The sequence below is a fragment of the Phymastichus coffea genome, unplaced genomic scaffold (genome assembly GCF_024137745.1).
Source record: "Phymastichus coffea isolate CEN01 unplaced genomic scaffold, Cenicafe_Pcof_1.1 PCOF00213, whole genome shotgun sequence".
NCBI classification, from domain to species: domain Eukaryota; kingdom Metazoa; phylum Arthropoda; class Insecta; order Hymenoptera; family Eulophidae; genus Phymastichus; species Phymastichus coffea.
Window position 1 is genome coordinate 113,831 of NW_026707024.1, and position 18,089 is coordinate 131,919.

General features: G+C 39.9%; 1 protein-coding gene across 4 annotated transcripts in view; it reads left to right on the forward strand.

Annotated features, from left to right (window-relative positions):
- Window positions 1-297: 297 nt before the first annotated feature.
- Window positions 298-18,089, forward strand: part of LOC131674138 (uncharacterized) — a 66,219-nt gene continuing 48,427 nt past the window's right edge. For 2 of the 4 annotated variants that reach the window (XM_058952662.1, XM_058952660.1), the window contains exons 1-2: window positions 13,799-13,843; window positions 14,066-14,237. Coding sequence is in view for 1 of the 4 variants with exons in the window: in XM_058952659.1 (XP_058808642.1) it covers window positions 505-616 (112 nt within the window). In the remaining 3 variants the exon portion in view is untranslated. Of the gene's footprint in view, window positions 617-13,798; window positions 13,844-14,065; window positions 14,238-18,089 lie in introns of those variants that run through there. The other 2 variants (XM_058952661.1, XM_058952659.1) reach the window with 2 other exon arrangements.

Here is an 18,089-nt window from a genome sequence, read left to right on the forward strand (position 1 = left end):
GAGAAATGCAGTGGTAGAACCATTTAAATTATTGAAATTAAAGAAACTTAAATCCAATTTTCGCAATAAAAGAATTAATTGTCTGCTAAAAGATAAGAATGAGTATACAGAGGCTCTGAAAAGGACCTCATCACCCATTCGCCATATAAATGTCTCCCCCCCTGTGTGAACGTTGCGGCGGCGGCGTTAGCGTGCGCGGCGCTGCGGATGAGGCCGAGTGAGCGAGCGAGCGAGCGAGAGCGCCGTATAAAACCAGTGAAAGCTGCTGCCGGCCCTCCAGACTGGCTGAGCGCAGTCTGTCAGTAAGGAGCCGTCTCCGACAGCGTCGTTTTTGTACTTATCACTCTGTACACACACCTCCACAACTGACTTTTGCCGGCGAGTTTTCTTTTCGCGCGTGCTACGAAACATCAAAGTGCACACAATCCGGGCTCGAGAACAAAAGTGATTGACCTTGGTTCCCTACATTTTTTATCGCGTTCTTTTTTTCTGTGAATCAAAAAAATGCACATCAACATGAAGAAGATCATGGTGGTGCAGTTATTGACCCTAGCACTCTTCGCTTTCATGAGCTTCGACCAAGTGACCGGTTACCCGCAGGATCGACTCATGCCAGGTGAGTCTTCTTTTTTCACCATAAATACGATCTGGTTCTTGTGCGTTGTTGTTTATTGAGTGCCTCCTTGTATCGAACTTTTTGTTTTCATAAAATATTTGCATTGTTTATCATAATTTTCATGATTTTTTGTCCTGAAAAACTAGTTTGTAAAATATTTCAAAAATATTTGCGTATCACGTAATTAAAAAAAATGTTTACTCAATAATTAGAAGCCCGAATAAAAAATTTAAGAAAATGATAGAAATTAACATTAAATTGTATTTACGCACAAATTTTTTCATTATATATTAACAATGGTTATAGAACATTTTTATGAATTAGCAATAACAAAATCTTTTTCATAATAATTTTGTTTTGTTGATACTTAAGGATTCATTTAATAAATTGTCATATTTTATTCATTATTTCAATAAGTTTATTCACCAATTAGTTGAATATTGAAAATCGAAGAAAAAAATTTAAAATATTTAGCGCTAACAATTGTTTTAATACTATAACTAAGAGAAAAAAATGTATATCTATGGTAGTGCTTTTATATTTCAAAGAATTAATATGATTATATTATAAAGTTTAATGTAATACAAAATTTTAAAGCGGTTTTGTATCATTAACGTACGTTTAGGTAAAAGAAAACATCTGATTTTATTAATTTATCTGGATTTTTTTATAAAAAAAATAAAAAACAACGACCATCAAAATAGTGATAATCTAGTGCCAGTCCCTCAATGCATCTTTGAAAATTCTACCTATAATTTTGATTTTGAGAATACAAGAATTATTATTGATAAACAATACCATTTTATAAAAAGACGGATATCTGAAATGTTATGTATTAAATCGAACATAAACACATTGAACAATCATGAAGGTACGAAATTCTTAAGTACCCAATGTAAAAGACTAATTCCATACATAAATAATAATATAAGTAATCATCTCTAGTTATCCATAATACCAAAGAAGCTCGGCATATTGTAGTCTTATATAGATGTAATACGTAAATTTTCTTGACTTATCTATATTTATAATTGGTTATCTACATTTACAATGTACACACAATGATTATTATAATGTTTGACAGTGTTAATAAAATACTAGTCTATTGTAAACGAAACATATATGACGAAAAAAGTATTATGGACAAGACAGTTGTGATTACTGTAAGTCTTGAAAGGTGCATGTTATATATTGCCATTGTGTTATTTAATTGATGTATTTAATAAATTAGAGTTCCTGATGAGGCTGACAATAATAACAGTGAAATGTTGCACAAAAAACGGATGAGTGTTTAATTATTCCCGAGGGCTGACCTTTTATATCGTTATTTAATTATCAGTAGTTCTTGAAAGGTGAAAGTATAGATATGAGTACATATTTTTAAATAAAAAAAAAACTCGCAACGCTTTATACACATTATAGATCTGAGAAAGAGGATTAATGTATAATTTAGCTATAACAAATATATATAAACTTGAGCTGAGCTCATAAGTTATATAAAATTAGATAAACAAAGCAAGAAAAATATATTAATTGACAAATAATAACAGATTTAAGCATTTTCTGCAGTATATTTTAGAACTCATTAGTAGCTTTTAAGTTATTAAATCATATTTGCTCGAGAGCACGTAGAATATTTAACGGGAATTTCCGGCTGTGAAAACTGATTTTGCTTCCAAGCCTGTAATGCGAGCGCGACTAATAACCAAAGATTTTTCAGCGATGAAATTCTCTCTCCTCGGAAATTAATCTCCGACATCGGGGAATTTGTTTCACGTACGATACGGTCGAATCTTGCGGGCGTTACACGATGACCGACTAAAGTTCACGGCTTCGCGCTTTTACACAACGTCAGCTTCTTTTATCCGAGCGACCGATCGCAACACCGCCCGGATTATCATGGGATGCAATGAAAAAAAAAGAGTTATGCAAACAATGACAGTCAGCGTTCAATTATAAAGCGCTAGACGGCAGAAAGTTTGAGTGATTTTCTCTCTCGGTCTGATTTATGTTGCGCCGCTCTCGCGCGAGGGATAAGCTTTTGTACAATGTGCGCTCGCTAGATACGCTATTGCGCGGAAATCATGCGGGTATGTTGAGTTATTGGTTTCGCGCGGTGCAGAGTGCCGATGACAATCTTACGCGATGCTTTAGTGTTATTGTTAATGCTTGTTATTTGTTTCGATAGTTGGCATATCGGAATATTTCCGCGATGGCTGCTCATAGATTGAACTATTTATTGCCTCTCTGAATATCGCGTGCAGTCGCTCTTTCTCTAGCCGTATAGAAAGCGAAATGTTTTTTCGCGTGCGAATCCGTGGTCACGGTGACACCAAAACTATCGGCATGTCGATCTCCGTCTAGAAAACCGCAAAGGAACAAGGAGCACAAAAAAATTTGACTTAGAAAACTGGAGCATTGCTAAAGAGCGATAAGGATTCCGCCAGCGCGAAAAACGAAAGTACGGTCCACTTTCCTTCTCTCTCTCTCTCTCTCTCTCTCTCTCTCTCTCTCTCTCTCTCTCTCTCTCTCTCTCTCTCTCTCTCTCTCTCTCTCTCTCTCTCTCTCTCTCTCTCTCTGGCGCGCCGCAGATGTTGCCGTGCGATAAAACTGGTCATCGGACGCGTTAGATTTGACGACCGCCCCGCTCAACATGCGTAAAAGCACACGATAAATGTGGAATGAAAGTTGCCCAATTGCGTTCGGCTCAAATGAAAGATTTCTAAAATAAAAAGGGCGAGCAGATAAAGCACGCGCGTGCGATTAATGATTTCCAGCGTGAAAGTCCAAATGAATATAATCGTGCTGTTTATTAAAATTAAATTTACTGCACCAGCTGCTGACTTCTAAAGCTCTACGCGCTAATTACACGCCATTATCACGGAGTATCAATGCGATAGAGTTTTTTTTTTTCATTATAAAGTCAATTGTATGAATTCTGCGAGTACATGCCCTGAAAAGGCAGCTTTGACCTTGTTTTCATCCATCGAGAGAGGGATGTACGCAATCAGACAAAAATCGAACATGACACGAAAAGTGTCGCACACGTCAATACTCGATGATTTGCAATAATGATTCTCTTCCTCTCGCGTGACTTATCCATATCACGGACATTCGGTCATTCGGTATAATGAAATCGAACTGGCGAAATATGACGTCGATATCGCGCAACGTTTCTCCCAATTAGAAGTGTCGGAAAGTTCGTGTTTACTAATTACAAAAATAAGCCGATTCGGTAAAAATGAATCGCGAGAGAGAGAGAGAGAGAAAAGTCGGTCGGTCGGCAACCAATGGAGCGCGTTTATTGAGCTATCACGCTTGGGAGGCTCGTTAACGTGAAATTGGGATAATTGCTGTGGCGGCGGCGTAATTGAAACTTCGTTACCCGGCGCGCGGAATTGTTGTTTTGAATACTGGCCATGTGTGTCGATACGCGTGCTGTAATAAGTCAATATCACACAAGATCTTTATAGGGGAGTCGAACGTATACCATACATGTAGTGAAAAATCGAAGCGGATTTGGTGGCCTTTTACACGCACGATTACTATCGGCTTATACATCTAAATGCTCATATTCGAGGATTTATTGCTTGTTGCGTTCGCCGCTGCCGTTGTCGATCGATCCGGAAAATAATTGCAACAATACGTGTGCCGACGCACAATAATATTTCGCAAACGGCGAAACGAATGCGAATGCTTGTCCGTAGCGATGCGCGTTTACGCGAAAATCTGATCTCCGGTGCAGCGTAATTAAGCTCATGATAATTCCGATAATTATAGCCACGTGCAAGGGGACACGCGCGTCTACCATCGAACGGCGCAAGAACAATTACACGGGAGATCCGCGATAGCTCGGCGCGCTATGTACGCGAATGCGCAGAGTGAATTTCGAAACGCTGCGCGTATACGTACGTGCACGCCGCACGAGACCATGTGTTTGCCGTTTGCCGAAAAATCGCGCGCGGCGTCGTTGGTTAATTTGATCTCTGTGAGCGCGCTGTGGGCATACATCGAGCGCGCGAGAATCAATTTTTTTAGATACATGTCGATCGCGGAATAAACGCCGGTAAAACCTCTGAGATACATGCAAACATTTTCTCGAAGGATGACATGGAGAGGGAGAGGAAGGACGATATCTCGCTTTCAAGATGCACGTACTTTCTCTTTCGTCCATAGACAGCTGTTGTATGAGATTTCTGTAACAACTTTAGACACTCGCAAGAGAAGATGATGAATTACCGTTGCACTGCGTACGAGTCATAGTATTCTATTGTGTGCTTTGCAAGTAGAAACCTTCAAGTTGGTCCAACGCGCATAACGGGGTAATTGCTATTATTTTTGCGCGTGAAATTTCAAATTTACGTGAAATACTTTGAAAATCAAGGCATATAAATGAGGTTATAATTGGAAACAAATTTTCGCGCATAAATAAATTAAAAGCAAAGCTTTTATATAATTACCAAGACGTAACACAAATAACTGAGTTAGTCAATTACCCATGGCATTCCGAACAAAATGAAGCTACGTGTGACAAACAAGAAGCTCCATATAGATCCGCGCGCTGTCATCATTGCTTATCCGTGCATCGAGCTCACTTTGAGGAGAAGCCGGTTCAACGGCGTCGTGTCGACGGTCGCGTCAAGCTGTCAATTAGCCGATTCGTTCATCTCTCTCTCTCTCTCTCTCTCTCTCTCTCTCTCTCTCTCTCTCTCTCTCTCTCTCTCTCTTTCTCTCTCTCTCGTGTGTACTTACGCGTCACTGGTGTGTGGCCTTGATTTTATACTTCTACGCTTCTCTCTGACTACTTTTTTGCCGGCATGTCCAAGGAAATGAACTCTGTGCAAGTGTGAGAGACGAGTTTAATTGTCGTCTTTTGTCTAGCCGTTTTACAAAGACCTGCTATTAGTTGGCGTTTATACTGCTGTTATTGTAGTTGCAACGAGTTTTACGATGGTTTAACGTTGCAATTGTCCGTATAATTGTTAAATATGAAGTTTATCTGTGATTTATTTTCTTGAATATTCATATTCACTATAAATGTATATCAAATAACATTAATTTTGTGCACTTATATGTTTGAAACGTCAGATTCGCTGCAACACTAAATTCGATGATAATGATAGCGAGACTACTAATTAATGTGGGTGCTTCCGCGTGGCTGACACTTGACGATGAGTGAGGCATCCGACTCTCTTATCATATTTTTTACGTTTACATAAGGAAGTTGATTAACAAATGTGCTTGCAGTGCGAAGTTATTTAAGGCGTTATAAGCCGAAACGATAGTAATTTCAACTGACAACTGCTGAATTGTCAGCACGATCTGACGGCATTGAGTGGTCGTTTTGCGTCCAACACTCATTGAAGTTTTAGCTATGCTGATAATGAATTAAGTCGATTAATATTTCTGTCCGCCTCGAAACCTTTTCTATATGCTTTCACTTTTTTTCACGCGGGCGCGTTAATGGATGCTGACCAAATGTACAATTAGCCTGATGTAGATAAGGAGGCTGCGTATAACCGAATACTGAATCATAATGGACTGCGTGCAGCTGCGCGCCTAAATTCAATTTCACGCGTGATCTACCATTTAGTTGTCAACGAGGTGCTCGGAATTAATTCCTACGTACGCTGGCATTTTTTACAAGCGGATAAGCTCTTAATTGTATTTTACTTATTTTAACATTGCGATATTTGACGCTGATGATTTAATGACCTACAATTTCGTTATTAAACGGTTAAGTAGAAAAATCGTTTGTATTCGTCGAAATGACAGTAATTACACTTGTACAATAGATGAAATTTAGTTGTAATAAGCTAATTTTCACGCTCGAAGCGAAAGGTCGGATAATAGTCTTATCCAACATCATTGATCAATGGTACGAACGCGGGGGTGCAATAGCAACATCATGATCGACATTATGTGACAACGAAAACTATTACCTCCAAAAGCCTCGTTTTAGAAATGAATAATGGTCGAAGACAAGTGGCTAAATAACAGACGTACAGCGTGGGTAACAATGCACGGCGTTGTACGCCACTTGCGTCTACTTTACCGACTAATCGAATTCTAGTTCGCTGCAGATGCGCCGTTATGCAAGCGCGGGCATAGCTACGTGTCATTTTCTCGCGGGTGAAAGTGTAACGATGCCGCGCGGGAAAATGTATTGTGTGTTTAATGGGGCAGAGGTCGTGAAAGAGCCACGTAGTGCTCGATCCGACATGGAAAGGCGCGAGATGGAAAAGTCGATTTCTTTTTTCTTTTTTTCTTCCCGAGTGGGTGACGAAACTCTTTTTACCGTTTCGGCGGCTTGGAGATATTGTTGTGGTGTTTTAAGATGGAAGGTACTTCGCGCGCGGTGAAAGTTTAGGATATGCATATAGAGTATTGCTAGAAATCATTATGTTTTCTTGACTCTTTCGACTGAATTAAATTTGCAATTTTGATGAGATGCGTGAGCATAGACGCCGGACCTCGTAAACCGCTTGCCCGAGAATCATTAACAACAGCGCCCACTTGGAAAATCTCCATAACTCATGTACACTTTACCTCATCGAGTCGTAAATCCATCACGGACTGACGACCTACTTCTTTGTTGGAACTCAAATTCCTCGGCTGCCTAAAATTAAACGCCCAATTATGAAGCTCATTGCATTTTAGAATCCATAACGATGTAATAAAAAAAGCTTTCGTGGGCCAGCTCTTTTTCTTTTTGCGCGTGCGTGCACCGTGAGCGAAAAATTCAGAATCGTAAATCTATCTAGCAATCGATGTCATAACAAGTGGTCGACTCGTTAAATAGATAGCAAATTAACATTGATGATTAACTCGAAAACTTTCATTTTATTGTTTACTGTCGTGACGAAGTATTAATTGATCAGCTGTGCGCTTCGATTGATCCAAAATACACGTATAATTAAATTTTGTATAGAGGCATATCGAGTAGCGCGTTTACTAAACGATAAATTAATAATTCTGCTGAGTTCGACGAGACTTTTAACGCTTGAATCCTTGCCAAAGTACTTAATCCAACGACCTCACGTGTGTCCCAAGGACGCGTGTCTGAGCTTTAGTACACGCTCATTAGACTTGATTTTCTCTCTCTCTCCCTGCCTAACATACGCACAAACGTAATTGTAAATCCATCATAAAAAGCGCTCGCGAGATCCATATTTATGAAGTGGCTGCGAGTAGTGTTATGCATTCTTCGTTCGATGTATTTCCGCGTCTCTCTTTTCCTTTTTGCTCCCTGTGGTCTGGCAATATTGTCGAAATGGCTCGTTTTATATTTATGGCTCAATTTCCACAATGAGTCAAGAGAGAGGAGAGGAAAAAAAATGAAAGAAAGTATTTGTAGAAGTTACTTCGACCAGTTTATGCTTTATAACTTTATCATTCAGCTAAAGTACATAAAGTACGTGCAGTTATACCGGTAAGCTCATTCGTTGAGTTTTTGCGAATGAAAACAGCGTGAGTCCGATAAGAGATTCTCTCTCTCTCTCTCTCTTTCTCCCTGTAAGTAGTGTATCTATTTGGATCTCATTGAATATGATGTTTTATGCAGCTCCTGTGTACGGAACACGTACGTGTCTGAAATTTTATGACTGATGGCTATGAAGCAATTTTGTGCCAGTTTTTCCTGAATTTGTTCTTTTATTTTGCAATTTTTTAAAAATATTTGAAAGGTAATTGTTATTATTACTTAATCGTGTAACTAGCGCATTATTTGAATTCTTTTTGAATGCGGAAATCTTATTATTCAATAATTCCCAAAAGTGAGTCGAAGACTTGTTGGATTCCATATCGTATTTATTTCACATTGAAGATAAAATCTTATGCAACACACCAGTTTACAGGAGAACAGTGGTAGAATCCGAAGCGCCGAAACTGTTTTTTTGTCTTGTGATAATTCACAGTGTTGTTAGTTAAAAAATGTACCAATTTTTTCACTTGAAAATTGCATTCAAATGAAACCAAATGAAACCAAATGAAAAAGCCAGTAACGATTCAATCCATAAAGTATATCTTAATATATATCCCGAGCAAGTGTAAAGCTGGACATTAATTACAAATTATTAGCGAGACATTCCGCGCGTACGCGACTGACAATATCAGGGGGCCAACTGCCTCGTTAAGTCTATATCAGCGCGCAACGCGAAACCGAAAACGTATCCATTAAAGGCGTCAAACGCCTTTCGCCTACTTACAGCGTCGACTCTCGTGGTCGCTTATTTTCTAGAGAAAAAAGGCATGCTAATGTAGAGCGCGAACGTTTCGGAGGGAGGTCCACACACCACGTTCAGCATTGTCGAAAGAAAGAGAGAGCTGCTGATTTATCGCGCCTTTTAGGGCGAATTTTCTTTTTTCGCATTCCACACTACGCCCAATTATTCGGCGACGCGGTCACCTTCGGGCACTTTTTCCCTTTCCGAGCCTCCGGCCATTTCCGCCTTTTTCATTATTAATTAGTGCGTTTGCTAACTTGCCGCTTGCGTTTTTTTTCTTTTTCTTTTTCTTTTTCTTTTTTTTTTAGTCAGTTTTGTCTGTACGTGTGTGTGTGCGCACGCGCGAATACGAATGGATCTGGAGAATTTTAAGGAGGTATAATTGAGAACCTGCCGAATTACTTTGCAACGTACAGTGGCTTTGACAGCAGACTGCACGAGGAAAAATATATACGCGTTATTTTCTTCTCGTGTTGTTTGTGGTTTTTAGTTACTGCACTTCTGATGTCAAAATTCCAAAGCTTGTCTCGTAAATCTTGAGTCCGTTTTTTTCAAAGAACAAAATATTGCTTTTCTGTCACTTTTATGTATTTTTTTCGACATTGACAGCATCTTAATATTGCGGTTTGGAATTGTCGGTTTTGAAATGGATTATTTAAAAAGAAAGTTGTGATAAAAATGAATATATGTCAGTTTAATTTCAAAGTTGTTCACTACACTGAAAATGTAAGTTTCATTTGGAACCTGTTCAAACACACTAATTGGATCAATAGCGAAAAAGTTGATTGTATCCTGTGTACTTCAAGTTATTAACATTAGCTACGTTTTTTCATTATCACACCTTTTTTACTTGAATTAAACAACAACAACAACGTTGACACCAACAACCACGTTTCCAAATTTATTTCCACAAATCATTAACCGGAGCTTATTGTCAAGCTCCCGCCAATTCATTAAGTAAGAAAGAAAACATTCCATTGTGGATTTATAACCGGATGTGTCGTTTATATTCTGTTTTTCCATCGTCATTTGCGCAATTGAAGAAAAAATTATTAACACACGGGTAATTAACTGTCGAATAAAAAAAATAATTTTTTTAGTTTGATAGCCACGCGGTTATTAAATGAGCGCGCGTCGATTGCGAAAATGGCCATTGCGCGGGTGTACTTCGTAAGCGGTCCGCGGCTCATTATCCGTCGAGCTGTTTATTTTTCTTCGGATAAAGCTTCGCGCGCTCGTATACACTCGCAGAGATATTTTCACTCGCGAGCGAACCAACTCATCGTAAAATTCGTGGATTCTCAATGGCGTACGTATGAATTTTCAAGTGCGCAAAACAATTGACTGCTCAATAATTGTCGGCAAGTTTCGATATGCCGCCACAGGGCTTAGCCGTTGACACGCTACCGAGATGGATATTTCTCCCGTTCGAGCAGACATACGCACAATGTCGCGCAATTTTTATCCAGTCAATTTAGGTTACGTCGCCTGTATACAGCTCCCTCGCCGACATTCTCCGCGCGCGCGTGTATCGCAATGCATATCTCTGTCGGCGATCGATAAAATAAATCGCTCGCGCCGCGAGATTTTTCGCGTCTCATTTGTACGATTTTGTCGCCGCGCCGAGAGAGGTATGGAGAGAGAGTGGAAGAAAAATCGACGAACACGCTTACACACGCTTACAAGTGCGTGATTGTGCTTCGAATCGCGCGGCACTCCTTTGTTGCGCAGACGATATAATGAGAGACTCCGCGGAGCGACCCGTGATGTTAACAATGCACCTCTCTAATTTTTTCGTTTCTTCTTTCTGTTAGTCTTTCTTCAGGTAAGACACTGCCTCGGCACGAAGGCATACGAGCAGTAGTGAGCAAGTTTGCCTCGAGGTCGCAGAGATATTTATTCGTTTCTAAATCAGTTTTCACATCTATAATCCACGAAGATGCGGCATTAAGCGTAATGGTTATAAGTAATTTACTAACTTCATTGACGTCCGCAGTTGAAAAGAATTTATCGTGTCGATGATGTTTCAGGTGGTTTAGCAACAGCGTCAATTAACAAGCGTGCGGCAAATTAGCGAGCAACTTTTATTCTTCGAAGTGGCGAACTCAAAAACTTTCACGTGCATTGAAAAATGCGCGAAGAAAAATTGCAGAGCCGAAAATGGTTAGTGAGTTTCGAAAGCTTCGGCCATTACTACGATTAGCTTACTAATTAAGAGTGTAGCGCGCATGCGTACATATATCTACCTATCTATCCACGCGTAGAGTAGGTTTTCGGCGTGCAGTTGCGCTTTTTTCCGCCAGCCCCGAGGGGGTCGCGGTTTTCTTTTTTGAGGTGGTATGCGCGCTGCCGCTCTCGTTTGATCTAATACAGCGGCGCGGAATGCGAAACGACCGATTGATATTTTGCACCGACAATGAAGGGGTACGGGAGAGGCTTTGTGATTAGGCTATCTGAACGACATGAAAGTGCGCGCGCGCGCGGCTATCCTGGCCAGATGGAAATGATTATAGCGCGCGCGCTTTTGCCGCAAGAGCTCTTAAAGATCATACGTTTTCTTTTGAAACTCCCACATACGTAGAAACAAATTGCCAGGTTATTGTTGAATGCCTTGGCCTTTTTTAATAATTCACAGCCGACGCGCGGTTTTGTAACGGCACGGCATGCGCTACTGGACACGCGTGGCGCTCGCGAGATTCAATTGGACGATTAGGCTATTTTTTTCGTTTTCATTTTTTTCTTGCGGGCCTCGAATGAGACTTTATTACAGCGCAGCGCCGTATGTGTTTATTCTTAGATTCATAAATCAGGAATTTTAGTGCCCGGCTACGTGAGCTTAGCGTAGTGCGTTGTATAATGCTAATACTTATCGGAAATGCGTAGATAATTTAGAAAAAAATCCATATATCGGCTAAATCAAAAGTCCTAACGAACAGTAATTCGTTAATAGCAGCGACGATCATTGTTTGCACTGTAGCATTCGAGAAAAAACAAACACGATAAAGATCATAATCACGACTATTAGTCTAAAAAAACCACTCCCCAACGATCTCCGCAACGCTCTCTGTCGAATTTCGCAATAATTCCACTTTGAAAACAACACACCGACAGCGTCAAACAAAACACACCCTCGGGTCGGGTTTCATCACCAACTGTAAGGCATTGGACGACCGATAAATAATTTCGCGCAATTAGCCGTTCGCCCATAAACAGTGCCCGCGATACCGAGCGAGAGAAAGAGATCCCGACAATTGTTTTTATGCCCACGGCTCCGCTCTTGCCGTTATGGAATTTAATGTCGTTCGAGCCGTTTATTATTTGCACTCGTGCGATGATCTTCTTGGAGAACGAATCTGCATTCCATCTCGTCGCGGCCAAGTAAATCAGTTCAATGACACGCGCGTGCGCAAACACAATGAAGCTCACGAGACCGCTGCACGTGAAACTGGCAAAGCGAAAAATGCGAGCGAACGTACATACGTACGCCAGTGTCACACGTGAGGCACGTCACGTGTTTGCGTATACACGCCTATATGTGTATCTTATGCTGCGCGGCGTTCAACGGCTCAAGCTCACGTGCAAAGCAGCCCGGGATACATATATATATATATATATATATAGAAAGAGAGAGAGAGAGAGAGAGAGAGAGTGAGCGTGTGAAGGTGCAGCCGCGCAAATTGCTGAAAAATCGCACCTGCGCCTATGGTTAGATTTGGTAGGTTTGTAAGGTGCTGCCGATCGAAAAATAGCGTTTTCTCATGGATTTTTCATTACTTATTGCGACAACATTAGAAGATTAAATAAAAAAACCACTTAAGTAATCTATCGAATACGATTGTAACATGATATTTAACAATGCATTCATTGGTTAGACGTTCAATGCCGGCTTTTAGTAATAAAGCCATCATCGACTAATCGTAAGTGCTGAAATATTTGTGTTACGTAGATAAATCAAAATTATTGCATGGCAATGAAGATAACTGAAGAGACAATGCTTATATAAATTAATTATTAAAAAAAGAAATTAAAAACAAGTTGAGTATGTGATTAATAGGTGGGATACATGTATTTACCGATCACGAATTAAAAAGCATTGACTGTTACGTAGAAATTGTCTTAGAAATATAGAAATTGGAAACAAAAGTATGACTGATTCATCTTACAATGTAGTGCTGTTATCCGACATCATTTTAGACACAATGCTAATAATTCAAGAAATTACTTATTATTATTTTATCTCATTTTTCCAGCTAGATAGCAAAACCTACAGATGTACAAGGTTGCAGTATATAATAATAGATATAATAAAAAAGAAAAAAGACATGTTAACTCATAAAAATTCCAAACAAAAATTATAGAATTAAATTATATCAATCGATTTTGTGATAATCAACCTGTCGCTCACTTGAATGTATCAACACACTTCTCATCGATCTCAACTCTATAAATACTAAAACTCTACCACATAAACACTTGAATAGTTCCACTGAACGAGGCGGTGATAAAAAAATTTCGCGCGACATTGAGTCACTGCACTTTCTTCCATGGCCTATCTCTTCCAACATAATGTATTACGTCTAAACGGCATTCCGGCAGTGTCACGCAACTGGATTATCGAATCCACTTGCTAATTTTCCGAAACTAAGTCACGCGTCATTGCCTCAATCTCAATCGGGTAGAAAAAAAAAAAGAAAGAAACGAAAGAACCAGATCTCGCGCACCTGTTTTCAAGCTTGTTCGGCCGCAAGTGAAAGAGAAAAAAAATTTTTTTTTGGCGGCGTTTTCGTCTTCGCCCGGTCATAGCTCAATTCACGCTTTTACGCGCGCGCGTTGAACAATCGACTAAATCGATCTTGATTGCGGGGTAAATCGAGGATTTCACTTTTATGAAAGCGCGAGTGGGCGCAATTAAAACTCGTGAGCTCTCGCGCGCGCGTCGCCGTTAATTAGCAGTGAGCGAGAACTTATCGAGCTGACAATGCGCGGAAGATTTACGGCCGAGGTGGGTTTTATTGGCTTTTACATAATTGTGATTTTCTTTGGCTTCGCGCGATTGAGCAACGGCTTATCGGTATCAGTGCAATTAGAAAATCAAAACGCCTTGCCTAAAAAGCGCGACGGCGTCCGCGAGAAATCCATTGTCTTGCTCAACGCGCACCGAAATCGGCTCGCTCTTTTACAACGTCATTACCGCGAACGATAAATAATTTTGACGTTTTTCCAGGGGGCTACGTATCGGGAGCGCGCAGTTTTGCAACAGTTGCTGCGGTGCGGTGGTGGTCTAATGAGCACGCATCGCCAAGCTTTTTCTCAGCGTACACGCGAGCGCAACAATGGCATTGGGGGTGACGGCTACATATTCTAATAAGATGTGGTTTTACCGGGGGCTTTGTAAGGTAATTGGAGCAGTTTGTTATTTAAATGTCTGTGACTTGCAATCCCGTGGAACTACAAAATTCTCTCTGCTTGCATTAGACATTATACCGCACCTTTCAATTTTTCCATTGTTTTCACACGACTGTATTTTCATTACGGTACCACTACTTTGTGTTTTCGTAAGATATTCTTCAAGCCTCCTTGGCATCTCAATCAGCCTTTTTTATTCTTTGTAGCGTTAGTCGCTTAAACTAAAACGTAGTTTTGGAGAGTTGGGATTGAGTCTCATAACGACATGTGGCTTTGTTCTATTCTCAAATAACCAAAATAAACGTTTGTTAATGCTTTTCTTGGTAAAATTGAAACATTTTGACAAAAAGTTCTAATTCTCACACGACTCAAACCATTCCCATCAAATATTCAAAGTATCTCGGCGTTTCATTCAAAAGAAAAAAAGAGATTATATCGCAGTCACAGAGGTAAACACTTTGATATGCGGAATATTTAAATTATCGCTGGAACAGCGGAGCGACATACCAAACTTGCCCTCGGCCAATTATTTCTCCGTGAAAAAAAAAGTAGAATCTTAGGCAGCGCTCCTCGTTAGAGCGTTGCGCAACCGAGCTTTTATCTACAGGACTCGACGCGATCCCCACGCAGCTTCAATCATCCATCGAAAAAGTGATGCCTGCACGCCATATTTCGCAATTGCGGTTGTGTATGAGTGTGGGTCACGCGAGAGATAGAGAGAAGGTGCACGCAGGCAGCCTACAGCCTACATTGAAAAGAACAATGGGAGAGCGAAAAGCCCGGCGAATTCGCGCCTGCTGGTGCGCAAATGCGCCTAACCGAGCTCGTTCATTCTATTGCGTTCTGCTATCGCGTGGATGCAGCAGCTTTCATCGGTCAATGAATTTTAAGTTCGAACAGATAAGAGAATAATCGATCATCGTCCCTCGAGGGCTTGCCAACGAGACTCGCAATTAGTGACGTATAAATTGCCGTAAAGTCAAAAGAGAGTAGCCACGATGATTTTTCGCAATGTATTCATCATTATAAAAGTAGCCGGAGTGAAAAAACCGGTGCAAGAACGGTTAATTCAGAAACTACCTGCAACGCGGAAACTCGTTTTCTCCCGAGCGCGAATTCCCGAAGACAGCATAAATCAATCGACTTTCGGCACGTTCATGTCTGTCGCGCGTGAAATAAACGATCCTTATCAAACTGCTGTAAAAGTCTCAGGGCTTTTATTCGGAGCGGCTTGCCGTTCCCCGAGTTAAACGTCGAGTTATTGAGCTGATCTTTTTTAACGACACTATTGTACGCGTCTGTCGTTGCAAAGAGACGAAAAGGGATTTTTTTCCCGGACCGATTTATCAAAGAAAAAGCTACGTGTGAGTGGCACCTTCGGTCACTATTGACATGGGCATTGTGAAATTGACGCGGACGAAATTATTATGCCTTAAATATACGAGTATTAATCGCTGATTCATTGACTAGATGCATTCCAGCTTGATGACAACAATGACAAACGACAACGCAGCGCGAAAAAAGAAAAAAGTCGATCGAACGGTCAATTAATTATTATGAAAACTCGCCGAAGGTGCGGCCGTTCGTCAAAAGAATGCAGTCCAAGATTGTACGTAAAATCGATAAGTTCATCGGGCAGCGTGAAAGGTCGACGACAGTAACCTGTTGTAAAACGGCACAGGATGCATTTTTCCGTGCGAATAATGTCGGCATTTTTCTACTCTCTTTCGTTCAAGGACTTTTACGAACATACTGGCGAAAAAGACCTCCAATTTTCTGCTTATAATTCTAAGGCACTTTCGTCGGTTTCAAAAAAGCCAAAGCGGTATTACGAAAGAGCGGCTCTCTATGACAGGTCATTGTTTTCGTTTCGTCGGGCTGGCGCGCCTTCTATACCAGTACAGTTCTATTTGCGCTCTGGAATTTCGGAATTAAGCTGGCTAGCTGGCCTTGTTTTCACCTAAGACGCTGTTTGCACTGTGTTTTTGACCGTTGTCGAACCGTATCTTTATCTGTTGCCACTGCCGTACTTTGTAATTATTTTTCGTTTAGGTGTCTTATTTATGTACGACAATTGTTGTCTTGACTACGTATGTCGTTGCTCCAATGTATCCATGTATTTTTATATGAAGTTAAGCAACCTATTAATATTAACAAAATATTAATAACTTTGACAATATTAACGTAATCACTCTGTACATTTAAACTAATACGAAGCCAGTTGATTTGTATGATACGTATACAAAGTCAAGGCTCTAGTTTTGATTCATTGAGCCAAAATAATAAGATCAGTTATTTATATGCAAAAGAGATTATGTTCGCTTTTAAATGATAAATTTATGATATATTATCTGTAGATTTATCCTCTACCGGTATGCTTTATAAAATCAATATAAAACGTTTGCCGTTCTATATTCAAATTACCGATCAATAAGGAAACAACTTGAATCGTATTCGCTAATCATTCCAGTCACAAAGTAAAGACATTATGAAACTTTGACCAGAACTCGACCTTTATCTGTTACCCGGCCAATAAGACTAAAGGCACGCGTGGGTGGCTTTCCACCAATTCACCTAATCGCAGACGAACAATTCGGGTCACCTGTCGCGGCACACTTTGCGAAATTGCCGCCCAATTAAAATTAGCATAATCGCACAGCACGCGCGCCCGGGCACAACGTTGCACAATGTAATGCGCTCGCAAGTAATTCTCATTTCTTTCGTTTCCTCTTTCCTCTAACTTGCTCGCGTGGCAATTACGATTTTTACGAGCTGTGCGCGAATTGGTCCGCGCATCGTGTACATGCGAGCGCGGTTGCCGAATGCCCTTTTCTTCTTTATTTCTGGACGTGCGGTTGATGCCCTAACGGCTTGTTCTTGTGTTGTCTTGGTTAGCGTGCCAGTGAGCTTGCGAAATAAGCTTCTCCGCTTTTGAAATATTAATAAACTTAGTGTGTACACGAATTGATTAAAAAATTGTATGATAATAAGATAATTATTTTAAATGTAATAGAACAGAAAAAAGCGACATTCAGATGATAACCTTATCCGAGCCAGAAAAGTGGATCTTGAAATTGCTTTAGATGTACAATTATTAGATACTCATTGAAGTTTCTCAATCGTTAACCATTAGACTATCACTGCAATCGTGACCATGAGCTGAACACCTGACATTGTACCGTGCGATGCTACCCGAGTATGTTCATTCTACTGAATCGAATGGGATTGATTGCTTGCTAAGAGATCTGACATCAGTATGACCTACATAATTCCTATGAAAACCTTGGATATCGTATCTCAGACTTAATGCTCCCCAAGTATTTGAATCGTTTTTAGTCAACACTATTTACAAATTTTTAGCAATATAGCAATATGCAACAAGTCATTAACATATTCCAAAACTGGATTATACATGGCTATGTTTTGATTCGTTTGTTATGTTTTTCTCTTAAAAAATTTCCATTCGATTTAGATATTCTATTGATGCAAGATTGTGAGTGTTTTATAAAGATAAAGTTTAAGCGATTTAACTTTTAAATAAAAAAGGAAATGATAAATTACCCTTATCCTGTGCTTTTGGGGTTTATAAGAGCTCAGTCTTCTTCTAACCTTTATATCAATGAAAATGCCCTGAATACATAGAAATAATTCAGACAAAATTGAATTTTGACAAGAGTGAATTGAATTTTTCAAAGAAACCTTAGTAACTACGATTGATACTGTTTAAATATTTGTGGTTCTCTGTTCTTCTTTAAGACAGATTCATCCGACTAGTGAGAAAAGAAAACTACAGATACAAGCGATTAATTCAGTATGCTGAAAAACAAAAATTCTTTGCTATT